Source organism: Mesocricetus auratus, unplaced genomic scaffold, assembly GCF_017639785.1.
Source record: "Mesocricetus auratus isolate SY011 unplaced genomic scaffold, BCM_Maur_2.0 Super-Scaffold_100004, whole genome shotgun sequence".
Taxonomy (NCBI): domain Eukaryota; kingdom Metazoa; phylum Chordata; class Mammalia; order Rodentia; family Cricetidae; genus Mesocricetus; species Mesocricetus auratus.
In genome coordinates, this window is record NW_024429189.1 from 97,318,836 (window position 1) to 97,346,743 (window position 27,908).

At 46.8% G+C, this 27,908-nt stretch overlaps 1 protein-coding gene across 2 annotated transcripts in view; it reads right to left on the bottom strand.

Moving 5' to 3' along the window:
* Dnaaf9 (dynein axonemal assembly factor 9) overlaps nucleotides 1-27,908 on the bottom strand; it is a 130,320-nt gene that overhangs the window by 14,355 nt on the left and 88,057 nt on the right. For both annotated transcript variants that reach the window (XM_040746302.1, XM_040746301.1), the window contains exons 22-29: nucleotides 25,988-26,134; nucleotides 17,282-17,370; nucleotides 16,393-16,491; nucleotides 15,385-15,541; nucleotides 13,423-13,511; nucleotides 12,192-12,350; nucleotides 7,048-7,173; nucleotides 5,123-5,160 (exon numbers count right to left, since the gene is read on the bottom strand). In XM_040746302.1, coding sequence (XP_040602236.1) covers nucleotides 5,123-5,160; nucleotides 7,048-7,173; nucleotides 12,192-12,350; nucleotides 13,423-13,511; nucleotides 15,385-15,541; nucleotides 16,393-16,491; nucleotides 17,282-17,370; nucleotides 25,988-26,134 — 904 coding nt within the window. The remainder of the gene's footprint in view (nucleotides 1-5,122; nucleotides 5,161-7,047; nucleotides 7,174-12,191; nucleotides 12,351-13,422; nucleotides 13,512-15,384; nucleotides 15,542-16,392; nucleotides 16,492-17,281; nucleotides 17,371-25,987; nucleotides 26,135-27,908) is intronic.

The window sequence follows — 27,908 nt, forward strand, 5'->3', positions numbered from 1 at the left end:
AAAAGATCTGAGCTTCCTGGTTGCTAGTGCACGTCCGTCAGAACTCATGGCCACCAGATCCCAGCTTTTCTGTATGTTTATCTGCTCTTTCTTCATTCTCTCATTACCCAAGTCAGTTTTCTAAGACCCAGGTGCACAAGTCCTGGTACCTACTGGATGATTTTTTTGAAGGAATCTCATAAATCTAAATATTTCATCCAAAAGTATTTTATTATGCATCTCTGAAAAGGATTCTTTAAAAAATGGCTAACAAAGGGGCTGGAAAGTTGGTTCAGAGGTTAAGGGTACTACTGGCTGCTTTTCCAGAGGACCTGGGTTCAATCCCTAGGACCTGCATAGCAGTTAAAGACTGTCTGTAACTCCTGTTCCAGGGCACACACAGACAAACATACAGGCAAAGTAACAGTGCACATAAAATAAAAATAAATAAAAAATGGCTAACAAAACTGGGCGGTGGTGGTGCACACCTTTAATTCCAGCACTCCGGAGGCAGAGGCAGAGGCAGACAGATCTCTGTGAGTTCCACGCTAGTCTGGTCTACAGAGTGAGTTCCAGGACAGGCTCCAAAGATACACAGAGAAACCCTGTCCTGGAAAAACTAACTAACTAAATAGGTAAATAAACAAACAAACATAAAAATATGCAGTCTATGTGTAAATTCTGCTTCAAGAATATTTTGCTTTTATATATATATATATTTTTTTAAAAGAAGTGATGTGGTCAGAATGTATTTATTTATTTATCTATCACATATACAGTGTTCTGCTAGAAGAGGGCACCAGATTGAATTGTAGATGGTTGTGAGCCACCATGTGGTTGCTGGGGAATAGAACTCAGGACCCCTGGAAGAGTAGTCAGTGCTCTTAACTGCTGAGCCACCTCTCCAGCCCCCTTGCTTTTATATTTTAAAAAGACTTATTTCACTTGTATATGCACTGTGTGCTTGACTGGAGCCTGCAGAGGTCAGAAACAGGTGTTGGATCCCTTGTAACTGGAGTTACAGATGGTAGCTACCCCAAGTCCTCTCAAGAACAGTCATCTCCTCTGCCAGTGACAGGGAAGCCTCCAAATGAGGAGGCACTGGTGGTGCCAGTGTATTGACACTATATTTAGAAGGTCACTATGGAGGCTGCAGAGTAATGTCAAGGCCTGGTCTAGAAAACCTGATGCCAGATCTATATCCACACCTTGGCAGAGCCACAGGAAGCCATGAGAGCCTTTGGAAAGAGAGTAAGTGGAGGTCAGAAGGCCACACCCAAAATGTGGCACCATAGGCAAGCAGATAGAATCCCTGAAGTCTCAGGACATTCTAGGATTGGCAGACAAGGATGTGAGGTTACCACAGGCAGAAGAAAAGAATAGTATGGTGTGCCTTGTAGTGAGGAGGCAGGAAAAGCCAGCAGAGGTCTACAGAGGCCTGGAGACTATGACATTTCCTTAGCCAAAAGAGGCAAGTCGCATCAGTACAGACCTGCCCTTCCCAGACATGTGTGCCAGGGTCACAGCCACAGTCCTGGCCTGCCCCTTTTCTTGCCCAGGTTGTGGGCTCTATTACATGAACCCTGTCTAATGTTCTGCTTGCTATAGTATACTGTACGGACTAATTTTGTAGGGAAGGGATGCTAGGTAAGGAACTGGGTACAGAAAAAGGACTTTACTCCATAGCAAAAGGATTATCTCCAGCATTCCTTAGTCCAGCTATGTAAACTGCCACCTGCCAAGAGGAAATGCCATCTGAGAGGCAAGGAGAGCCCTTGTCTGGCACACAGGCCAAACAAGCCACAGTGAGGAGTTCCACCTTATCGGGGTCAGGGGTTTCTTTCCACTCTGTATCAAAAGTGAATACCAAGACTGACCACGGTTACAAGCTAGGCTATAGGCAGGCAGTCTAGCTTGGCCTGTTCCCAAGAGTAGAGAAACACCCTTGCTGTCTGGCTACCCTAGACTGGGCTAAAGGCTTTCAGCAGCCCAGGAATAAATGAAACTACCTTCTTTTCTCTATGCACACTTCTAAAAGCAAGCAGGCAAAACACCTTCAGTTGCTTTGAGTCAGCATGATGGCGAGCCTCTGCTGGCATTAAATGCTGCAGAGCAGTAAGCGCAGAAACCGCTCCCTGTCACTCAGATAACTTGCCAGGGCACTACAGTTCCTGAGTTCCTTGACACTCAATGGGACAGAATGTGGGTTATGTGGCAGTGCATATCTTTAATCCAGCACTAGGAAGGCAGAGGCAGGTGGATCTTTGTGAGGCCAACCTGGTCTACACACGAAGCTCCAGGACAGCCAGGGCTACACAGAGAGACCCTGTCTCAAAACAAACAAACAAACAAAAACCCAAAAAACAAAAAAGAAGAAAGAAAACAACTTATAACCTCAATATCATCTGCCCACATGCCAGCAAGCACAAACTTGGAGACAAATTGCCTTTGAACAATGTATTGGAAGGGATCACTAACAAAATACATTCCAAGTGCCCAAGGGAATTCAGCCACCTCTTCTTGGAAAGATGGACACTACAAGAAGTTTTCTCATTGAGATAGCGGCCCAGGGCTGCTCCAGGTTCATTGGTGATGAAGACAGATCATTTCCTCAAGTCTCTCTGTCAGGAGAAGCTAACTGTCTGTGCTTATGTGTCGCAAAGAAAATTGGGAGATGTTGAGGGAGAGTTAAGGAGGCTCCAACACTGACAGGAAGAAGGAAGGATCAAGGATGGTCAGCACATTTTTTGTAGGTTGATTTGTTCCACTTTTGTTTGTTAGTTTGTTTTTCAAGACAGGTTTCTCTGTGTAACAGTTCTGGCTGTCCTGGAACTTGCTCTGTAGATCAGCCTGGCCTTGAACTCACAGAGATCCACCTGCCTCTGCCTCCGGAGTGCTGGGATTAAAGGCGTGCACCACCATCGGCCTGGCTGCTTTGTTTTTTAAGGTGTGTTCTTACTCTGTAGCCAAGCCTGGAACCTGTGATAATTTTCCTGCTTCAGCCTCCCGAATGTTTGGATTGTAAACATGAGCCACCAAGCCCAGTTTGGTCAGCAAGTACTACCAGCCAAGCAAATACTCCCTCCATTTTTTTGGAAGTTATCACTGTCTGAGTCAGCCTTTATTTCTTCACTGTTAACTCTAGAATCTCTCAAGACTTCCTCTATCAAGATTAGTGGCCTTCTCTGTCCTAGGGCTTATTTTTCAACAAATAATTCAGAAACAAACAAACAAAAACTTAAAAAACAACAACACAGGGTCTTGCCTGGCAGTAGAGTTGCACATCTTTAATCCCAGCACTCAGGGCAGAGGCACTGGATCTCTGTGAGTGCCAGCACAGCCTGGTCTATAGCAAGTTCTAGGACAGCCAAGGCTACACAGAGAGACCCTGTCTTAAAAAACTGAAAAAGAAAAGAAAAAAGGAAGGGAGGGAGGGAGGGAAAGAAAGGAAGGCAGGGCCTCAGCCAGGTGTAGTGGCACACTCCTTTAATGACAGCACTTGGTAGGCAGAGGCAGGACAGTCTCTGTGAGTTCTAGATCAGCCAGGGCTACAGAGAACAGAGAGATATCCTGTGTCAAACACACACATTCTGTCTCTCTCTCTTCTCTCTCTTCTCTCTCTCTCTCTCTCTCTCTCTCTCTCTCTCTCTCTCTCTCTCTCTCTCACACACACACACACACACACAGGAAGACAGTCTCACTATACAACCCAGATGATCCTACTCAACATGCCACTGCTACCCTCTGAAAAAATTGCAATTCTGTTTTTTTCAGACAGGGTCTTACTATATAGTCAAGAATTGGCCTGGGACTTACTATATCTGGCTTCTACACAGAGATCTAGCTGCTGTACTAACTCAGTCTATTCAGACATTCCTGTTGAGAACACCAGTTCATACTTGCAAAACTAATATTTTTTGTTTGTTTTGTATTTAAATTGTCCTTCCCTTGAGGTCTCTGCAACATTAAGCACGGCTGATTTTTCTCTGTCCTTGACATTTGCAGCACTGTTTCTCCTGCTTCATCTTTCAGCCTCCAGGATTTTCTAATCCCCTTCACACCTCTGGCCTTCTAACTTTTCCAACTTTACATCTGGATACTGGCTATCTGTCTGGGCTTTAGTCTTTGATCATGGCTTCGAAGCCTAGAATCAAGGATCAGAAAGCCTCCCACATTATCTCCTGTTCCAGTGTCTCTCATGCTTTCTATTCAAGGACAGCTATCTTCAGCTTAGTTTATCAGTAGGTCCTACTAACCCAACCTCCACAAAACCTGAATCCACTTGGATTAGGCATTATGGAGGGACCTAAACAACTTTCATTGCACTCTGCTGCCGCCGAAGGCAGGCATGACAGCTTATACTAATCCAGGATTTGGGAGGAAGAAACAGGAGGATCAGGAGTTCAAGACTAGTCTGTGCTACATGGCAACTTACTGACTCGAAGTCACATGGGAGTACATGAGATTTTTGTCTCAAAAAAGCAAAGGGGGACCGCTGCCACTTGCTATACTAAGTTCAACAAGAATGTTCCTCTTTGGCCTCATGCCTGGACAGTTGCCAGCTCAGTTGCCTGCCAAGACAGCTCTGGTGTGTTGTGTTTTTGTTGTCCCTGTGGACTGGCAAAGGGATTAGCAAGGCACAAGTATGCTGGGGACACAGAGATGTTGTATTCTACCAGATGCTCATTGTGCTGATTCAGGAAGCTCACCCCCTAAGCATATCCCAGACAGCCCCCCATCCCCCCAGGAAGCTCACTCCCCAATCATATGCCCAGTCAGTACCCCCACTCCCCCAGGAATATCCCCTGATAGCACTAAGTATCTCAGCATCACTGCAGGAAATTTATAATTTATTCTGGCTCTCCAGGACTCCTAATGACCTTGTTGATCCAGAGGTTCCATTTACCGTTCATCCACGGCAAGGCTAGGGCTGCCGTGCTGCTGTTGGGGGAGCTGGTGCATCAAAAGCAAAGTTTCTGAGCATGTCTGTCTACCCAGCGGGACACAAGGAAGTAGCCAAAGTTTTCTCTGGACCAATTTTATATGTTGTAGATTCCAGAAAGGTGACAGCACAGAGAAAAACCAAATGTATCTGAACAGAGTGTGATGGGAATATAAACAGGAAGTAAAACATACTGCTTACCTTGTGAACACTGGTCAAGACACTTAGGAAAGAGAAATCTATGGAGAAAAAAATGTATTTCAAAACCATTTATTTCAGTCATCATTATTTCCCACAAAAGTATGAATCTGGCCAGGTGGTGGTGGCGCACGCCTTTAATCCCAGCACTTGAGAGGCAGAGGCAGGCGGATCTCTGTGAGTTCAAGACCAGCCTGGTCTACAGAGTGAGTTCCAGGACAGTCTCCAAAGCCACAGAGAAACCCTGTCTCAAAAACAAAACAAACAAACAAACAAACAAAAAAAGTATGAATCTGATCATGCAAGTGCCAGGTAGAAATGAGCATTGAGAGAGCAATAGTTATCCAAGACATTCATAGCTTTGCACTGAAGTTAATGTCCCACATAAATTCCTACATGGCAGCTGAGCAGTTGGTGGCAGCACTCAGGAGGCAGAGCGAGGTGAATCTCTATGAGTTCCAGGCTAGCTTGATGTACAGAGCAAGTTCCAGGACAGCCAGAGCTATATAGAGAGACTCTGCCATGAAAAACCAATAAATAAATGAACAAATTAACAGATAGTTGAGCCAAAATTAGGAAGCAGAGCACTGTCAATCATTCCAGTCTTTTGAAACCTCAAAGTCAGTGACACATCTCCTCCAACAAGGCCACACCTAATGCATTCCAAACAGTTCCATCAACTGGGGACCAGGCAGTCTAAGATACGAGCCTGTGGCAGGTCATTCTAATTCAAACCCACATGTGTATGTGTGACTTCCTAAAAATGGAATGAAATTTCTCATATCTTGACATTCTTGTCCTTCCAATTAATATGGTGTCCTGCCTGCCAGCTTGCTTGCTTCCTTCCTGGTTTTTGAGACATGGTTTCTCTTTATAGCCTTGGTTGTCCTGGAACTCACTCTGTAGACCAGGCTCTCCTTGAATTTACAGAAACCCACCTGCCTCTGCCTCCCAAGTGCTGGGATTAAAGGCTTCGCCACCACCAACATTGGTACTTTCTTCTTAATCTAACCAAAAGCTATTGATGTTTCTTTTTTTTTGCTGTTTGAGACAGGGTTTCTGGTAGCCTAGGCTGGCTTCTGTCTTTAAACATTAACTCAATTTAGCTTTACTTCTGTATTTAAATAATTAGCCTTATCTCCAGTCGTATCTTATTAAACTATGTCTGTGGTGCACATGTTGGCACACTCATTAAAAGTTTGCTTTTTGTCTGTTTGAAGCCAGGGTCTTTCAATCTGTTGTAGTCCAGGTTGGCCTTGAGCACTTACTTAGTCATTAAGTATTCCTTGCTGAGATTAACTAGCCTTAACAGAAATGGGTTAATTTAAACTTTAAGAGCTGGCTGGAGACAAACCTAAGCTATTGGCCAATATTTATAATTAATAGTAAGTCTCTGTGTGGTTATTTGGGGAGTGTCTGGGACAGAAATGTCTGCCCACACACCCTACCTCTGCTTCCTAAGTGCTGGGATTACAGGTATTTGGCCACCACATTCAGATTTTATCAGATTTACTTACTTCCTCCTTACCTCCCTTTTTCCTCCCTCCCTCTATCCTGTTTTTCAGTGTTTGGGACTGAACTCTGGGTCAATTACATACACTTGGAAAGTCCCCAGCCCCGAACTGCACCCCCCATGCCCACAACAGATCTTTGATGAGCACTCACTATGCACCAAGCATCGAAAAGACATGGCTCCTGTTTTCACAGAGCTGAATGAGCCCGTCTTCCACAATCTACATCATCCTGCTCTGCACCTTTTAGGACCTCACACAAATCAAAGAGTAATGGGGTGTTTACTGCACACACCACAGAATGATGTCTTCCACCAGCAAGTGTATAAAGGCTTGTCTCACTCTGCTGGGGAGGGAAAATCCCTACAGTTGACTTCAACACCACATCGTGGGCGGGAGGTGGTCCTAAGTGTCTACCTGTGCTCCATGTAGCAGCTCAGGGGCTCCACACACGCTGTGACCGCACCAATGGTAAAGTAGGACTTGACGTTTGGGTCTGGGTGAGTCTGCAGGGCCTGGACAACATCAATGACATCTGTGTAACTAAAGGAGAAAGCACACGGTTAGCTTCCTGGTTGGGGCTGCAGAATGGAAGAGGGGAGCGCTGAGTGGCCAAGCGGCCGAGGGCGGAAGACCCAAAGCTGAAGGCTGTCACAGAGTTCCCTGGAGATTCCCCGCGTTATCATTCAGAGCCCCTAGAATCCACACCGAGCGTCTTCGTTCCCAAGTTCTCCAGGTTCCTCTAAAGGGGAAGAGTAGAACAGTCAACCTAGTCTGGAGATAAGAAGCAAGCGCCTGGGGCTCTGAGGGTGGGACTGTGTTTTCTGGTCATAACTCAGGAGCTCCTGCCAGGCCGTGTTTCTTTAGTTCTTTTCCCCGCCCCCATTTCACAAGGTCATCAGATCTGTCAAATATCATTTCTAGTCGCATCTTCTGCCTGGACCTCCCTCCAGTCTTGATTTACAGAGCCAGCCTGACGTCATCACTTAGGAGCGAAAGTGTTTGTAATCCAAGCCCCGAGCCGGTTCCTCCCAAATTCCTGTTATTCTAAGCCCAGGGGGCTAGGCCAAAAGATCCGTGTCCGCTTTGACTCCACTTTCTTAGTCTTCAGCATAGACCCAGAAGAGATCACTGCTCACACTCCACCGTACTTTAGGTCACCCCAATAGCCTGCCAGCTGCCCCCTACTGTTGTCCTGCCTCACAGCAAACTGTTCTCAGCACAAAGCCAGAAGGATTGCTAAACCCTCTAGATCACATTACTGCTCTGCTCAAAACCCTCTAGTGGTTTCCTTCTCAGTGCAAAAGCCGAGCCCCTTACCATGGGCCAGGCAGCCCCGTGCATTTGACCTCTCACAGCGCAGGGGGAAAGTCATCACTTATCCCATCCCTTCCCCTAATCCAACGCTTTGGCCTCCTGGGTCTTCTCTGAACATGCCTGGCATACTTCTACCTTGTTCTCGGTTCCCTCAGGCTGGAATGCTCTTTTCCTCCGGCATCTGCCTGGTTGGCTTCCTTCCGGTCTCTGCTCAAGTGGCACCTGGTTGGTTTTTGTGGTGCTGGGAATCGAACTCGGAGTGTTGCATATGCACTGAGCCATGTCAAGTGGCACCTTATGGAGGCATCTTGGGCCTTCACACGCTGCAATACTGGTAATGTCCCTTGGGACCCCTTGTGTCGCCCCCCCTAGTTTTCCTGCAAAGCGCTGACTGTGGCTCCAGCTCTCCTCGTTGCTTTGTTTTCTGCATGTGCAGATAGCTTTGGTCCCTTCTTCCCTCATTTATTTGCTCACTGCGATACAGTGGCTCTTCAGGGTTACAGTCTCTGAACCCTAAAGCCAGTCAGACAATTCACTGGACATGACTCCAGCAGACCTTGGCACGACTCTATGAAGGGCCTTCACCTCACAGAGGTCAGCACTGTCCCAAGGGACCCAGACTATTATCAAAAGGTCTAAGTCTGTGGAGGAAGTCAGACCTGATGGCAGACTGGCAGATCAGACGGACCTGTGTCTGTGTGGGCCGTTGGGAGAGCAGTGGGAGGTGGGGGTTAGGTGCAGCCTGCCAGACTATTCCTGAGTTCCTAGACACAACTCACCTGTAAAAGGCCCTTGGCTTTATCCCAGATTAGAACACCGTCCTTGGTCCTGCCCAACCATCAGAACTGCAGGGAGGACAGGGTGTGCTAAGTTCTAGCTTCCCCACAGGCACCTAGCTGCTCCAGGGGTGTTTATTTATTTATTTTATTTTATATAGGCTCTCACTGTGTAGCCCTATGATGGCTTGGAACTTGTAGAATCTTGTCTCAGCCTCCAAAGTGTAAGGATTCCCAGGCAGAGTGCTCAAGAAACTGCTGAGTGAGCCCTATGTAGGATCTACTCCCTGGGCAGTATGCTTCTTTTCCAGTGCAGAGCTTGGGTAGGCCTGGGTTCAGGGAAGACTTACATACTGCAGGCCCTTACAGAAGCACATTTGAAAATAAAGGATTTCTGATGGGGAAGGGCTCCTGTGACAGCATGGGCTGTCTTTTTTTGTTTTAATATGTATTTATTTTGTGTCAAGATGTAAAACTTCCAAACAAAATCCTTTTATAACCACATCCATTTCCCTTTCACCTACCCTATTCTTAAAAGCTTGCCAAGAGTAAAAGAGTAAATGGCACTCTAGAACCTGGAGATAAAGCTCAGTTGCTAGAGTGGAAGCCACAGGTTCAACTCCTAGAAAATATAAACTGTGACACATGCCTATAATCCCAGCATTTGGGATGTAGATCAAAGTTCACAGTCATCCTCAGCAACATAGTAAGGCTGGCCTATGAGAAATGAGACCCTGTCTCAAAAACAAATGAAAACCCTTTAATTCATTTTTGCAACAACAGTTCTAGTATATGTCAAAGCTCAAAACCACTTCCTCTGCGATGGAAAACAAGGTGGAAACCAGGCACTCTGGCTTGTTTTCTCCAAAGACATGCTGCTGCAGACGGCGAGGAGCCGGAGAGATGGCTCAGTATTTTAGAGCGTGTGCTGCTCTTCTCAGGTCCTGAGTTTGAGTCTCAGAACTCACACTGCACAGCTCACAGACATCTGTAACTGTAGCACCAGAGGCTCTGATGCCCTCCCCTGGCCTCTGGGAGCACTAGTGCATACATGACATACATAGATATATACATATGAAAAAGACAAAAGCCAGGACTGGAGAGATGGCTCAAAGGTTAAGAGCATTTGCTGCCTTACAGAGGACCGGATTCAGTTCTCAATGCCCATATTGTGGTTTAAGATTGTCTCTAACTCCAGTTCCAGGGGAATCTGATGCCCTCTTCTGGTCCCCTATGTGGGTACTGCTGGACATGGTATCTCTATGTCTGTCTGTCTGTCTGTCTGTCTGTCTGTCTGTCTGTCTATCTATCTATCTATCTATCTATCTATCTATCTATCTGGTAGCACTCATACACATAAAAATATTTTAAAAAACCAGGGAAATACTGATGAAAACATAAGCTGGCTTTGAGAAACATGTCCAGTATTATGGTAAATATCTGCAATCCTAGCGCTCTATAGGCTGAAGCAGGAGGATCACAAGTTCGAGGCCAGCCTGGAACGATACAGTAAGATGTAGTAAGTACCTTATCTACATAATAAGATAAAAGGGGAGGAAATTCTTGATTATTAGGAGTCCTTGGCATCTTCCTTTACCAACAACCTTAATAATGTCTAGTGCCAATGAGTTAAGGAGTTGTACAAGTTATAAAGCAGGTAACTATATGTTATCTGTTGGCTCTAAAAAATGGATCAAGTCTATAAGTGCCTTAGTAAAGAGCCACAGCATTTAACTATTAGCTTTTTTTTTTCAGAGACAGACTTTCATATAATCCAGGTTGGCTTCATGCTCATGTAGCCAAAAGCTGATCTTCCTGCTTCTATCTCCTAAGTCCTGGAATTATAAGTGTGAGCCATCATGTCTGGGCTTAGCTGTTCTTCTAACTTGAGTCTATTAGGGTATCTATTGGTGTCCCTCATACCCTGTGGTATGACTGGGTGAATGCTGGGTCTATGCTGCATGATCTGGTTCCTACAGCAGACCAGAAGCAGCTAGATATCCGACATTTTTACAGACTTGTAGAGTCAGAGTTAAGGAATAAACAGTATTCTCAGAAATAATGGATAATGGAAATGACCTTAGCTGTATATACTGACAAGCAGACAAGTTCTTTTTCAGGTCCCCACTCCCAGTGACCCTTATCTGGCAAGGGCAAAACAGAGGTAGTGATGCTGGGTTGGCCCATTCCTCTGGCTAGTAGAAACAACAGAAAATCTGAAGAAAACAAGTGGTTTCAAGGCCCGATTCTCCCTTTGACGATTCCATGGTCAAAGGGCTGACAGGAAGGAAACTAGAGAGGGGTCAGACTGCAACAAGGTCTCTCCGTCAGGAAGGCCCCAAAGGTGCACACTGCACTTGCCTCCCCTCCAGGACCACCATCCTAGCTCCTTTCAGGTCCAATAATTACAACCAGGAGCCTGAAAAGAACTATGGATCTGGGCCTCTTCTTAACTGGAAACAACTAGCCTGCTGGAAACATTAATTATTGTGACAATAGTACAAAGCTTCTTTACAACCAGACAGCAGAAACCAGCCCTGCCCCTGTTCTATTCTCCTGACGACACATTCCTTTCTGGGCCCAGGTGATAAAGGACTTGCGAGACATTCCCCGAGAGGCTGGTGGACAGAGGTTCTCTGGAGCAGGGACATGCCACGTCTCCCTTCTGAGCTGGGGAGATGGCTTAGTGGGTAAAACATTTATTCTGCAAGCATGATGATGTGAGTAGGAACCCCCAGCACCCAGGTAAAAAGAAGAGCAGGACATGGCTGTGCCCACCTGTATCCCAGTGTTCTGAGAGACAGAGACAGGAGCTGCCAGGCTAGCTCCAGTTTAGTGAAAGACGCTGACTCAAAGGAGTAAGAGATACATCAAGGACACAGACGTAAAGGCACCCTATGTCCTCTTCTGGCTCCATGGGTGACCACACAGGGTGCACTCTCACACATACACATCTAAATCACTCTCACACACACACACACACACACACACACACACACACACACACACACACACACACACACACGGGCGGGGGGGGTCCCACCTTCCCTCTGGCAATAATGGTCCTTAGAGGGACTTCAAGATTAAGAAGCCTACAATCACAGCTTGGCATCAGGTAAAAAGCAGACTCCTCGCTCAACTATACTATGAGCATTTCTCACTGTGGGTCCCGGAAAGTCTTCTGGGATAGCCACTGGAGAAATGGGGGGGGGGGGTTATTACATAGGGGCCACATCTGCAATTCCAAAAGAGGAAGGAATAAGACAGATGAGGATGCCATAACTAGATGGCAAGGTTTAAAGATTATTATCAATCAGTCTATGAATTATTGGAGAATCTTTATCTCAAGATATTACAATATGGAAGCCAGCAACAGCACCCTGCTCTTTCTGAGAGTGTTGCTGGCATGGAGCAAAATAACGACAAGGTCCCCATCCTCACTCCCATTCCCAGGTCTCCAACACTCACCCTTGTAATACCACCAGCAGTCTGGTCTTCTTGCGGACGTAAGCTGACTGGCGGACAGAGTGGTTCTGCTGGGCCTCCAGGGCATTGGAAAGGTATTTTTGGAAGTGGGCAGCATGGAAACATTCAGAGCTGTCCATGATTTGTCGGTATACCATCCATCTGGAAGCAGCAAAGGTAATCTCAGCATAAGGCTACATATGGCCTGGTCCTGGGAAGTTGGGTCTTGGATTTATATGACCAGTACCCTTATGCTGCCAATGACTATGGAGAGAAAGCTGGTGTGGCATCACAGAAAAAGACAGCAGGCACTAGCTAGGTTAGAAGCCCACTCTCCTGAAACCAAGATCCTTGGATCTTTTGTAGGAAATTGCTTTCCACTGAGAAAAAAGACAGTGAGAAAGAATTCTGACCTGGCAGTGATTTCCATGAATAAAATGGCTTTAGCTTCATGTGTTGTAAAACTTGTAGGAAGCCGGGCATTGGTGGCATGTGCCTTTAATCCCAGCACTCGGGAGGTAGAGGCAGGAGGATCTCTGTGAGTTCGAGACCAGCCTGGTCTACAAGAGCTAGTTCCAGGACAGCCTCCAAAGCCACAGAGAAACCCTGTCTCGAAAAACAAAAAAACAAAAAACAACAACAACAAAAAAAACTTGTAGGAAATGGGCAAGGTCAACAATTCAGAATGTTTTAGAACAAGAGCCAGGAATGGTGGCACATGCCAGTAATGCCAGCATTCAAGAAGCTGAAGCAGAGAACTTCCAATGAATTTCAGGCATCTCTGAGAGACAGAGGCATGGGTGGGGAGAGGGAGCAGGAGAGGGAAAGGAAGAAAGAGAGAAGAGGGAGGGGAGAAAGAGAGAGAGAGAGAAACAAGCACACACAAGTTGGGTGTGGTGGTTTATGTCTATAACCTAGCACTTGGAAGGTGGAGGCAGATTGATCAAGAACCCAAGGTCATCTTCAGCTATAGCTACAGCAAACTCAAGGCAAGCCTGGACTACACAAGACTCTATCCCCCAAATAAAAAAATGTTTATGGGACAAAATCACTAGAAGTGAGAATCTGGTTAACCTGTAAACCCTAAACATGGCACTAAGCACACTGTATCGAATGAGATGATGGATGGCTGCTGGGCCAATAATGCCATGCTAAATGCCAGTACATTTTGAAGGTTCCCTACACCAGGGCAGGGCATCTCTTTCCCTAAAGCAAAAGCAGAAGCCATACTAACCTGCCATACTCCTTATGCAGAGTGACCAGGAAAGCACAGAGCTTGCTAGCATGACAGCCAGGGAGACCAGTTATAATGCTGATGATGACCTACATGAAAGAAACGTCACATGGGTTTCTGGTTCAGCTAGGGAACACTGTGTAAAGGTAAAGAAAGCTGGTCTTCAGAGCAAGGCTTTATGGGTTTGAAGTTCAGTACCATTCACTATTCACTTGCTCCTTGATTTAGAGCCAATGATAATGTCCTGGGTATGTAGGGTTTTATTTATTTGGTTTTTCGAGACAGGGTTTCTCTGTATTGTTTTGGAGGCTGTCCTGGAACTTGCTTGGTCGACCAGGCTGGCCTCGAACTCACAGAGATCCACCTGCCTCTGCCTCCCAAGTGCTGGGATTAATGGTGTGCACCACCAATGCCCGGCAGGGTTTTCTTTTCTTTTTTTCTTTTCTTTTCTTTTGGTCAATCTGACAGGAACAAAAGTCAAATAGGAAGAGGTATCTCAACTAAAAAAGATGCCTCCAGTAGACTGGTCCACAGGCAAGTCTGGGGGGGGCATTTTCTTGATTGCAAATTGATAGAAGACCCAGCTACTGGGAGTGGTTCATCCCTGGGCAGGTGGTGCAAGGTTACATAAGAAAGCAGGCTGAGTAAGTCTGAGGAACAAGCTAGTGAGCAGCACCCCATGGCCTCTGCTTCAGTTCCTGCCTCCAGGTTCCTGCTCCGACCTCCCCCAGTGAGTGAGTGTAGAGTTGAAAGCTGAAACAAACCTTCTCCTCCCCAAGTTGTTTTTGGTCATGGTGTTTGATCACAGCAACAGAAAACAAGTTAAAGCATCACCAGGTAGGTATGAAGACTCATGAAGTTCACTTGTGTAAATAGTAAACAATTTTCTATGAATATTTGTAACTCTATCACTTAAAAGATTAAGCATTTAGAGAGCCTAACTTGTTTAAGACCACAGACCTCTAGCAAAGGACACATTCAGGGATACTACATTTGTTACATTTTTCAGGGAATAAAAAAAAAGTCTAGGAGCAGGGTGTTGATGGCGCACGCCTTTAATCCCAGAACTCGGGAGGCAGAGGCAGGTGGATCTCTATGAGTTCGAGGCCAGCCTGGTCTACTAAGTGAGTTCCAGGACAGCCTCCAAAGCCACAGAGAAACCCTGTCTCAAAAAAAAAAAAAGAAAAAAAAAAAAGAAGAAGAAGAGAGAATCCCCTGGAATTGGAATTACAAACCATTGTAAGCAGTGTGCTGGGAATCAAACCCAGGCGCTCTGCCAGTGCTCCCAACTGCTGAGCCATCTCTCCAGCCCCAGGTATGGGCTTAAGAGCCACTCAGCTAAGTACTCTTACATAAAGGCCAGTATGTGCTATAGCACCTCTTAAGTAAAATATCACAAGATAGGTATTTGCTTTCTTTACCCTCTTATCTAAAGGGAAAATGGAATGTTCTAATTGCATAGTGCTATCTCATTTAGTAGATGAGCATGTTTTAGACTTGCACAGAAACAAATTACGATATACACCTTCCAAAGGAATGGTGAGCAGAGTCAAGTATAGGGAAACATGAGGCAGGAGCACAGTAAGGTCTATCCTGGGGAAGAAAATGCTCAGAGTTACATCTCACCCTGGTGACTGCAACTCGGGCAGCCTTCCTTTTATTAACAGCACAGTGTGTCATCCACTGCTAGGTTAAGTCATTGTCACTAGCAGAAACAAGTGTCAACCTGAGAACATACAGGAGGAGCTTAAAAGACCTGGAGAAGCAGGGAGGATACGGCAAGATGTCAGGGTTGGTCACTGTCACTGGGTCTGGCCTGCAGAAATTCTATAAAGACTGTTTCATGTATATTGTTATTAGTATTCAAGGAGGTGGACACTTATAGAAAGACTCCATCTGTGCTCCTGTCAACTCACACAGATCATCCTGCTGTAAAGTCCCAGCGTGTTTGATGATCACTACCTTGTCACTCTCTAATCCACAGTGTTTGGTGGTCACTATCTTGTCACTCTCTAATCCGTGAGCAGGGCTCATTTCAGCCTCCTGCAGCAGGTCTGGAAGATGGGTCCTCATCACAGGCTCCTGACCAATGCTGCCCACAGCAAAGTGCTGGAGAAACCTGGAAAACAAAGACAACTGTCACAGCACCTTCGCCTTGTTTGACATGTCAGCTAACATTAGTGATTTGTCACCTAAGTGCTAATAAGCCTTAAAGAGATTCTTTCTACGTCACACCTTTAATCCCAACTCTCAGGAGGTAGAGATCTCTGAGTTTGAGGTCAGCCTAGACCACAGACTGAATTCCAGGACAGCCAGGGCTCTTCCAGAGGACTAGGGTTAAATTCCCAGCACCCACATAGAAGCTCACAACTGTCTGTAACTCTAAGTCCTGACACCTTCTATAGACACACACGCATGCAAAATGCCAATGTACATAAAATAAAAATAAATTTAAAAAATTAGCCGGGCGGTGGTGGCGCACACCTTTAATCCCAGCACTCGGGAGGCAGAGGCAGGTGGATCTCTGTGAGTTCGAGGCCGGGCTGGACCGACAGCCTCCGAAACAATACAGAGAAACCCTGTCTCGTAAAAACAACAACAAAAAAAATTAAATTACAACATTCAGGGGGTAGAGGCAGGCAGATCTCTGTGAGTTCAAGGCCAGCCTGGTCTAAAGAGCGAGTTCCAGAATAGTCAAGACTATTTCACAGAGAAACCCTGTCTTGAAAAACAAACAAAAAAATTAAGAGAGAGAGAGAGAGAGAGAGGGAGGGAGGGAGGGAGGGAGGGAGGGAGGGAAAGAAAGACAGGGAGGGAGAGAGGGAGGGAAGGGGAGATAGGAGAGAGAGAGAGATTCTTTCATGATAAGAAAGTATCTGTGAGAAGCTCTATGTAAGGACCATCACTGAAGTCTCCAACATTGCAAAAGCTCAAACAGTAAATAACTCCAGACAGATGCACAGAACTCACCGCTCCAACTCAGGGAGTTTGGCCGCAAGCAGCTTGGGAGAGCTCCACTCCTGGGCAGGATGGCTCAGGGCCCTGAAGAGCTTCTGTGCACAGGAGTGCCTACAACACCGAAGGCTCAGATGAGTCCTGCACCTCCCAAAGCAAAGACACTATACACAAGGAATTCTGAGGTTCTAAGCCAGAGACCCTCACACAGCCAATACTTCCTAACTAACCCCCATGGACTTAAACCAAATGTGCATGTCCACGGAGGAAGGCTGGCCTCATTATTTTTGTTTTTATTTTTTGACAGTGGTCTCAGGTTTTAATTCTTAGTTGTAGTGGTTTGAGTGAGATGTCCCCCTCCCCAAATATGTCATGAGCATTTGACTACTTAGCCCCTGCCGGAGGCTGTTTGGGGAGAATATGGAAGTGTAGCCTTGCTAGATGAGGTTATGTCTTTGCTCTCTCTGCCGCATCTGTGGTTTGAGATGTGTGACCTCAGCTGCTGTTCCAGCCATCTGCTGCTTCCACTCCACCATCATGGATTGTTTTATTTATTTATTTTGTAGACCAGGCTAGCCTAGAACTCACAGAGATCCACCTGCCTCTGCCTCCCAAGTACTTGGATCACAGGAATGTGCCGGCCTGCCTGGTTTATGTGGGATGGGATCAAACCCATCTTGCAGGCTAGGGAAGCTCTTCTAACTGAGCCACACCCCCAGCTTGGATTTCATCTGTCTGGCTGCTTCCCCAAGGGCACCGCTACTTTCATGCTGACAACAATGACATGACTATTGGCCCTTTCAGAAGCGAAGACCCCATGTTACATAACGTGAGTTGCCCTGCAGAGAAAGCACACCCACAAAGTGTTGGGAATTGAGCACAAACGCTGGGGAGAGCCACTTACAATCTCTTTTGTTCCACAGATAATCCATCTTCCTGGATCACTTTTAAAGAAAGTCCTGAGTTATCCTGCTGTTGCCAGGGGGAGAAGACCTAAACAAAATAGAATTTAAACAAAGAACACCTTAAACCCAACAACAGGATATGGAATCCACATGGGATCTGATGACTGTTGAAAGCCAGCACTGTCAGTAGAGAGAAAAACATTCACAAGCAAGTTTGCTTCAAAAATGAGGCCGGAAAGCAATTTTGTTCAGTGTTTTTCAAAGCCAGAAATGCCTTTCTGGTTCCTGTCCTCAGAGACCATGACCTTCCAGAAGTCAGAAAGCCTGGAATAAGGTGACAGGAACACTATCCTGGCTGAAAGAACATGTTCCTCCCTGGTGACAAGACCACAAGGCAGTGGTGGCCTCAAAAGAAACCGCTTAGAGGGACAGCTGAAGGGAATGGATTGCAAAGGCTGTGTCTATGTCTCCAAGTGGGGCAGACTGGGACAGAGGATCACAAGTAAGTGGCAGGCAAGGTCAGCAGTGCTTAGAGAAAGCTGACTGCTGAGAACCCTTCAGCCCACAGTGCTCACTGCTGTTCCTGTGTAGTCTATGACACTGTCACCTCACAGTCCTCACTGCTGTTCCTGTGTAGTCTATGACACTGTCACCACAGTGCTCACTGCTGTTCCTGTGTAGTCTATGACACTGTCACCACAGTGCTCACTCCTGTTCCTGTGTAGTCTATGACACTGTCACCACAGTCCTCACTGCTGTTCTTGTGTAGTCTATGACACTGTCACCACACAGTCCTCACTGCTGTTCCTGTGTAGTCTATGACACTGTCACCACAGTCCTCACTGCTGTTCCTGTGTAGTCTATGACACTGTCACCACAGTCCTCACTGCTGTTCCTGTGTAGTCTATGACACTGTCACCACAGTCCTCACTCCTGTTCCTGTGTAGTCTATGACACTGTCACCACACAGTCCTCACTGCTGTTCCTGTGTAGTCTATGACACTGTCACCACAGTCCTTACTGCTGTTCCTGTGTAGTCTATGACACTGTCACCACACAGTCAGTCCTCACTGCTGTTCCTGTGTAGTCTATGACACTGTCACCACAGTCCTCACTGCTGTTCCTGTGTAGTCTATGACACTGTCACAGTCCTCACTGCTGTTCCTGTGTAGTCTATGACACTGTCACCACACAGTCCTCACTGCTGTTCCTGTGTAGTCTATGACACTGTCACCACAGTGCTCACTGCTGTTCCTGTGTAGTCTATGACACTGTCACCACAGTGCTCACTCCTGTTCCTGTGTAGTCTATGACACTGTCACCACAGTCAATCCTCACTGCTGTTCCTGTGTAGTCTATGACACTGTCACCACAGTGCTCACTCCTGTTCCTGTGTAGTCTATGACACTGTCACCACAGTCCTCACTGCTGTTCCTGTGTAGTCTATGACACTGTCACCACAGTCCTCACTCCTGTTCCTGTGTAGTCTATGACACTGTCACCACAGTCCTCACTGCTGTTCCTGTGTAGTCTATGACACTGTCACCAGTCAGTCCTCACTGCTGTTCCTGTGTAGTCTATGACACTGTCACCACAGTCCTCACTGCTGTTCCTGTGTAGTCTATGACACTGTCACCACAGTCCTCACTCCTGTTCCTGTGTAGTCTATGACACTGTCACCACACAGTCCTCACTGCTGTTCCTGTGTAGTCTATGACACTGTCACCACAGTCCTCACTGCTGTTCCTGTGTAGTCTATGACACTGTCACCACACAGTCAGTCCTCACTGCTGTTCCTGTGTAGTCTATGACACTGTCACCACAGTCCTCACTGCTGTTCCTGTGTAGTCTATGACACTGTCACCACAGTCCTCACTGCTGTTCCTGTGTAGTCTATGACACTGTCACCACACAGTCCTCACTGCTGTTCCTGTGTAGTCTATGACACTGTCACCACAGTGCTCACTGCTGTTCCTGTGTAGTCTATGACACTGTCACCACAGTGCTCACTCCTGTTCCTGTGTAGTCTATGACACTGTCACCACAGTCAATCCTCACTGCTGTTCCTGTGTAGTCTATGACACTGTCACCACAGTGCTCACTGCTGTTCCTGTGTAGTCTATGACACTGTCACCACAGTCCTCACTGCTGTTCCTGTGTAGTCTATGACACTGTCACCACAGTCCTCACTCCTGTTCCTGTGTAGTCTATGACACTGTCACCACACAGTCCTCACTGCTGTTCCTGTGTAGTCTATGACACTGTCACAGTCCTCACTGCTGTTCCTGTGTAGTCTATGACACTGTCACCACAGTCCTCACTGCTGTTCCTGTGTAGTCTATGACACTGTCACCACAGTCCTCACTGCTGTTCCTGTGTAGTCTATGACACTGTCACAGTCCTCACTGCTGTTCCTGTGTAGTCTATGACACTGTCACCACACAGTCAGTCCTCACTGCTGTTCCTGTGTAGTCTATGACACTGTCACCACACAGTCAGTCCTCACTGCTGTTCCTGTGTAGTCTATGACACTGTCACCACAGTCCTCACTGCTGTTCCTGTGTAGTCTATGACACTGTCACCACAGTCCTCACTGCTGTTCCTGTGTAGTCTATGACACTGTCACCACAGTCCTCACTGCTGTTCCTGTGTAGTCTATGACACTGTCACCACACAGTCCTCACTGCTGTTCCTGTGTAGTCTATGACACTGTCACCACAGTCCTCACTGCTGTTCCTGTGTAGTCTATGACACTGTCACCACAGTGCTCACTCCTGTTCCTGTGTAGTCTATGACACTGTCACCACAGTCCTCACTGCTGTTCCTGTGTAGTCTATGACACTGTCACCACAGTCCTCACTGCTGTTCCTGTGTAGTCTATGACACTGTCACCACACAGTCCTCACTGCTGTTCCTGTGTAGTCTATGACACTGTCACCACAGTCCTCACTCCTGTTCCTGTGTAGTCTATGACACTGTCACCACAGTCAATCCTCACTGCTGTTCCTGTGTAGTCTATGACACTGTCACCACAGTGCTCACTGCTGTTCCTGTGTAGTCTATGACACTGTCACCACAGTTCTCACTGCTGTTCCTGTGTAGTCTATGACACTGTCACCACAGTCCTCACTCCTGTTCCTGTGTAGTCTATGACACTGTCACCACACAGTCCTCACTGCTGTTCCTGTGTAGTCTATGACACTGTCACCACAGTCCTCACTGCTGTTCCTGTGTAGTCTATGACACTGTCACCACAGTCCTCACTGCTGTTCCTGTGTAGTCTATGACACTGTCACCACAGTCCTCACTGCTGTTCCTGTGTAGTCTATGACACTGTCACCACAGTCCTCACTGCTGTTCCTGTGTAGTCTATGACACTGTCACCACACAGTCAGTCCTCACTGCTGTTCCTGTGTAGTCTATGACACTGTCACCACACAGTCAGTCCTCACTGCTGTTCCTGTGTAGTCTATGACACTGTCACCACAGTCCTCACTGCTGTTCCTGTGTAGTCTATGACACTGTCACCACAGTCCTCACTGCTGTTCCTGTGTAGTCTATGACACTGTCACCACAGTCCTCACTGCTGTTCCTGTGTAGTCTATGACACTGTCACCACACAGTCCTCACTGCTGTTCCTGTGTAGTCTATGACACTGTCACCAGTCAGTCCTCACTGCTGTTCCTGTGTAGTCTATGACACTGTCACCACAGTGCTCACTCCTGTTCCTGTGTAGTCTATGACACTGTCACCACAGTCCTCACTGCTGTTCCTGTGTAGTCTATGACACTGTCACCACACAGTCCTCACTGCTGTTCCTGTGTAGTCTATGACACTGTCACCACAGTCCTCACTGCTGTTCCTGTGTAGTCTATGACACTGTCATCACAGTCCTCATTCTTGTTCCTGTGTAGTCTATGACACTGTCACCACACAGTCAGTCCTCACTCCTGTTCCTGTGTAGTCTATGACACTGCCACCACAGTCAGTCCTCATTGCTGTTCCTGTGTAGTCTATGACACTGTCACCACAGTCCTCACTCCTGTTCCTGTGTAGTCTATGACACTGTCACCACAGTCAATCCTCACTGCTGTTCCTGTGTAGTCTATGACACTGTCACCACACAGTCCTCACTGCTGTTCCTGTGTAGTCTATGACACTGTCACCACAGTCCTCACTGCTGTTCCTGTGTAGTCTATGACACTGTCACTACAGTCCTCACTCCTGTTCCTCTGTAGTCTATGACACTGTCACCACACAGTCCTCACTGCTGTTCCTGTGTAGTCTATGACACTGTCACCACACAGTCCTCACTGCTGTTCCTGTGTAGTCTATGACACTGTCATCACAGTCCTCACTGCTGTTCCTGTGTAGTCTATGACACTGTCACCACAGTCAGTCCTCACTGCTGTTCCTGTGTAGTCTATGACACTGTCACCACAGTCCTCACTGCTGTTCCTGTGTAGTCTATGACACTGTCACCTCACAGTCCTCACTGCTGTTCCTGTGTAGTCTATGACACTGTCACAGTCCTCACTGCTGTTCCTGTGTAGTCTATGACACTGTCACCACAGTCCTCACTGCTGTTCCTGTGTAGTCTATGACACTGTCACCACAGTCCTCACTGCTGTTCCTGTGTAGTCTATGACACTGTCACCACAGTCCTCACTGCTGTTCCTGTGTAGTCTATGACACTGTCACCACAGTCCTCACTCCTGTTCCTGTGTAGTCTATGACACTGTCACCACAGTCCTCACTGCTGTTCCTGTGTAGTCTATGACACTGTCACCACAGTCCTCACTGCTGTTCCTGTGTAGTCTATGACACTGTCACCAGTCAGTCCTCACTGCTGTTCCTGTGTAGTCTATGACACTGTCACCACAGTCCTCACTGCTGTTCCTGTGTAGTCTATGACACTGTCACCACAGTCCTCACTGCTGTTCCTGTGTAGTCTATGACACTGTCACCACACAGTCCTCACTGCTGTTCCTGTGTAGTCTATGACACTGTCACCACAGTCAGTCCTCACTGCTGTTCCTGTGTAGTCTATGACACTGTCACCACAGTCCTCACTGCTGTTCCTGTGTAGTCTATGACACTGTCACCACAGTCCTCACTGCTGTTCCTGTGTAGTCTATGACACTGTCACCACAGTCCTCACTGCTGTTCCTGTGTAGTCTATGACACTGTCACCACAGTCCTCACTGCTTGTTCCTGTGTAGTCTATGACACTGTCACCACAGTCCTCACTGCTGTTCCTGTGTAGTCTATGACACTGTCACCACAGTCCTCACTGCTGTTCCTGTGTAGTCTATGACACTGTCACCACACAGTCCTCACTGCTGTTCCTGTGTAGTCTATGACACTGTCACCACAGTCCTCACTGCTGTTCCTGTGTAGTCTATGACACTGTCACCACACAGTCCTCACTGCTGTTCCTGTGTAGTCTATGACACTGTCACCACAGTCCTCACTCCTGTTCCTGTGTAGTCTATGACACTGTCACCACAGTCAATCCTCACTGCTGTTCCTGTGTAGTCTATGACACTGTCACCACAGTCCTCACTGCTGTTCCTGTGTAGTCTATGACACTGTCACCACACAGTCCTCACTGCTGTTCCTGTGTAGTCTATGACACTGTCACCACAGTCCTCACTGCTGTTCCTGTGTAGTCTATGACACTGTCACCACAGTGCTCACTGCTGTTCCTGTGTAGTCTATGACACTGTCACCTCACAGTCCTCACTGCTGTTCCTGTGTAGTCTATGACACTGTCACAGTCCTCACTGCTGTTCCTGTGTAGTCTATGACACTGTCACCACAGTCCTCACTGCTGTTCCTGTGTAGTCTATGACACTGTCACCACAGTCCTCACTGCTGTTCCTGTGTAGTCTATGACACTGTCACAGTCCTCACTGCTGTTCCTGTGTAGTCTATGACAGTCACCACAGTCCTCATTCCTGTTCCTGTGTAGTCTATGACAGTCACCACAGTCCTCACTGCTGTTCCTGTGTAGTCTATGACACTGTCACCACAGTCCTCACTGCTGTTCCTGTGTAGTCTATGACACTGTCACCAGTCAGTCCTCACTGCTGTTCCTGTGTAGTCTATGACACTGTCACCACAGTCCTCACTGCTGTTCCTGTGTAGTCTATGACACTGTCACCACAGTCCTCACTGCTGTTCCTGTGTAGTCTATGACACTGTCACCACACAGTCCTCACTGCTGTTCCTGTGTAGTCTATGACACTGTCACCACAGTCAATCCTCACCTCTGTTCCTGTGTAGTCTATGACACTGTCACCACAGTCCTCACTGCTGTTCCTGTGTAGTCTATGACACTGTCACCACAGTCCTCACTGCTGTTCCTGTGTAGTCTATGACACTGTCACCACAGTCCTCACTGCTGTTCCTGTGTAGTCTATGACTCTGTCACCACAGTCCTCATTCTTGTTCCTGTGTAGTCTATGACACTGTCACCACAGTCCTCACTGCTGTTCCTGTGTAGTCTATGACACTGTCACCACAGTCCTCACTGCTGTTCCTGTGTAGTCTATGACACTGTCACCACACAGTCCTCACTGCTGTTCCTGTGTAGTCTATGACACTGTCACCACACAGTCAGTCCTCACTGCTGTTCCTGTGTAGTCTATGACACTGTCACCACACAGTCCTCACTGCTGTTCCTGTGTAGTCTATGACACTGTCACCACAGTCCTCACTCCTGTTCCTGTGTAGTCTATGACACTGTCACCACAGTCAATCCTCACTGCTGTTCCTGTGTAGTCTATGACACTGTCACCACAGTCCTCACTGCTGTTCCTGTGTAGTCTATGACACTGTCACCACACAGTCCTCACTGCTGTTCCTGTGTAGTCTATGACACTGTCACCACAGTCCTCACTGCTGTTCCTGTGTAGTCTATGACACTGTCACCACAGTGCTCACTGCTGTTCCTGTGTAGTCTATGACACTGTCACCACAGTCCTCACTGCTGTTCCTGTGTAGTCTATGACACTGTCATCACAGTCCTCACTGCTGTTCCTGTGTAGTCTATGACTCTGTCACCACAGTCCTCATTCTTGTTCCTGTGTAGTCTATGACTCTGTCACCACAGTCCTCATTCTTGTTCCTGTGTAGTCTATGACTCTGTCACCACAGTCCTCATTCTTGTTCCTGTGTAGTCTATGACACTGTCACCACACAGTCAGTCCTCACTGCTGTTCCTGTGTAGTCTATGACACTGTCACCACAGTCAGTCCTCATTCCTGTTCCTGTGTAGTCTATGACACTGTCACCACAGTCCTCACTCCTGTTCCTGTGTAGTCTATGACACTGTCACCACAGTCCTCACTGCTGTTCCTGTGTAGTCTATGACACTGTCACCACAGTCCTCATTCTTGTTCCTGTGTAGTCTATGACACTGTCACCACACAGTCAGTCCTCACTGCTGTTCCTGTGTAGTGTATGACACTGTCCCCACAGTCAGTCCTCATTCCTGTTCCTGTGTAGTCTGTGACTCATCATGAAGAGAGGACACTGGTGTAATCACAGCCTTCCAAGAATGTCTATCAGTTGTAATGCTAACTAGCCATTATTCTGGCTTTGGCTACTGTGTGGTCTCTACGTGCATCACATAATTTATTCATCTCAAGAGGGCCTCACACTCACTGTGTAGCTGAGGTTAATCTCAGAACTCCCGATTCCCTGTTTCTACCTTGGAAGTGCTGGAATTATAAGCATGTGACAGGATACCTTGTGAAGTCACAGAATTCTTGGTAAAGTCCTTCCCTTATATCATATGTACTGAGGATGTACAGTAAGCTTACTACCATGTAGAGCCACTTGCAAAGGCAAGAAGGGAACTGCAGTCACAGGGAAGGACAGCATGGGGTGGGTTAGAGAGCTGCAGCTCAGAAGGGCCTGTTATTTAGTAAAATAGCTGAAACTCTCAATATAATTGGGAGTTAAGAGGGGACAAGCAGATTTCATTTCTGTAGGTTCCACCTTTCAAACACCAAAGGGATTAGCAAAACACCAGCTATGCTTTCATTCCTCAAGTCCTCTCAACACTTGTTGTTAAACTTTTTGTTGTCATTCATGCTTTTAGGGAGTGTCTTATATAGCCCAGGCTGGCCTTGAATACCTTATATAGCTGAGGCTAGCTAACCTTGACCTCCCAATCCCTCTGCCCCCACCTCCTAGGTACTACGGTTACAAATTTGCATTACTACACCTAGCTTCAACTTTCACTAGAGTCACATCACTGTTAGTTCTTTGTAATTAAAAAAACATTAAGTTTTATTTGTATAGGTCTTTTTCTGTGTGTTTGGTACCAAACGTGTGCACACCTCAGAGGCCACAAAAGGGCATTAGAAGCCTGGAAGTGGAGTCACAGATGGTTGTGAGCCACCATGCAGACGCGTCAGTCCTTTGCAAGAGCAGTGGTGCTCTTTACCTCTGAGTTCTCTCTTCAGGGGCTCCCCAATCCCTTCTTTTGGAGAAAGGGTCTCACTGGGTGGCTTTAGGTGGCCTGGGACCACTACAGAGATCCACCTGCCTCTGCCTCCCAAGTACTGGGATTAAAGGACTGAGCCACCACTCCAGGCTTTACCATTAGTTTGTTCTAAGACACCATCTTACCATTTCAATTGCTAGGGGGGAAAAGTGGCTATTTTGCTAACTTGATAGATAACTTATGTTACCTCTGAGTAAAAGGCTTGATAGATCTTTGATTTGGGGAAAAGGGCAATCATCAGGAAATTGCTGGATCCATGGAACTGAACTGGGAGATGAGGAAGCAGTGAGCCTCTGAAGTTGATGAGAAGGGCGGCCACCACACTGGTGGAGTCCTAGAAAGGGAAAGAGGCATCAGAAGAGAGTCCATCTGCAGGGTTTCACTCCACTGGTGTCAGCACACGCAGCACCAACGCGTTTCAATAATTTCCACAGAAAATGGATTACTGACTTTAGCAACAGACATGTTCTCCAGCTCCTAGCTACAGGAGATATTGGAACTCTGTTATTTGGTGGGGGGGCATGGTCTCACCAAAGGCCAAACTAGCCTTCAACTCACAATCCTCCTGCCTCAGTTTCCCAAACAGCTGGGATCAGAGACGTGTGTTGTCACATTAGCTTAGATACATATTTTCCCAAACTGAAAATGTCAGCTCAAAATTCCTTCTAAGGTATTGCCTTAGGGAGGATGGGGTGGGGTTGAGTCATGGTCTCATGAAGTCCAGGCTGGACTCAGCTTACTATGTAGTACAGTACAACCCTGAATTTCTGAAAGTCCTTTTCTAGTTCCCTAACTGGGGTTAAGGCTTGTGTCATTTCTCTCAGGTAAGGTATTAATTTATCATATATAGGATTTCTGCCATTTGGTGAATTGTTTTTCATTCTTTTGAGAGTGTCCTTTGATGTACAGAAGCTGTTAAAATTTATCTTTAGTTTTTGGAAAGGGTTTTGCTATAAAGCCTAGACAGGCCTGGAACTCACGGTGAGTGAGCCTCATTGCTTCAGCCTCTCAAAATGTTGGGATTGCAGCCATCATGCTCAGCTAGTGTAATTTTTAATAATTACCTGAGTCAGAGAGATGGCTCAGCTGGTAAAAGCGCTTGCTGCGACCTTGATAACCCTGGAGTGTCATGTGAAGAGGGAAAGAAGTCCCACGAGATCTCTGACTTCCACCCATACCCACATTGAACTCTGTGATTAAAATGACATGTGCATCTGTGTGTACAAGGGTGCATGCACATCACAGTGCACACCTGGAGACCAGAAAGCGGCTTTGCGGAGCTGGTTGTCTCCTTCTGCCACGAGGTCTGGTGATGGAACTCTGTCATCAGGCTTGCACTGCAAGTGCTTTTACTTACTGAGTCTAGCGAGCCAGAAAACCTAATGGTTTCTAAGATTTATGTATTTACTTTATGTGTGATGTATGTTGTCTGTACACCACATGTGTGTCTGGCATCTAAGGAGGTCAGAAGGGAGCGTTACACCCGCTGGAAGTAGAGTGATGGATGGTTGAAAGTCACCATGTGGGTGCTGGGAATTAAATCCAGTTCCTCACAAGCTCTTAACCACTGAGCCATCTCTCCACCCTCTGAAAAGATTATTTAGTGTAGTTATTCTTCTGCTGTCTGTACTTTTGGGGAACTAAAGAAGTCAGCAGCAAGCCGGGCGTTGGTGGCGCACGCCTTTAATCCCAGCACTTGGGAGGCAGAGGCAGGCGGATCTCTGTGAGTTCGAGGCCAGCCTGGTCTACAGAACGAGTTCCAGGACAGCCTCCAAAACAATACAGAGAAACCCTGTCTCGAAAAAAAAAAAAAAAAAAAGTCAGCAGCAAATCCAATGTCATGAAGCTTCTCCCCTGCTGTGTCTCTTAAGAGCTTTATTGTTTTAGCTTTCCTGTTTAGGTTTGGATACATTTTGAGTAATCATTTTTGACTTGGTATTAGGGTCCAACTTCATTTTCTGGTGTGGATATACAGTTTCTCTAACATCATTTGCTGAAAAGACTATGCTTAAGGCTGAAGATAGTTCAGTGGTTAGAAGCACTTCCAGAGGACCTGGGTCCATTCCCAGTACCTACATGGTAGGTAGTTCACATCATTTGCAACTTCC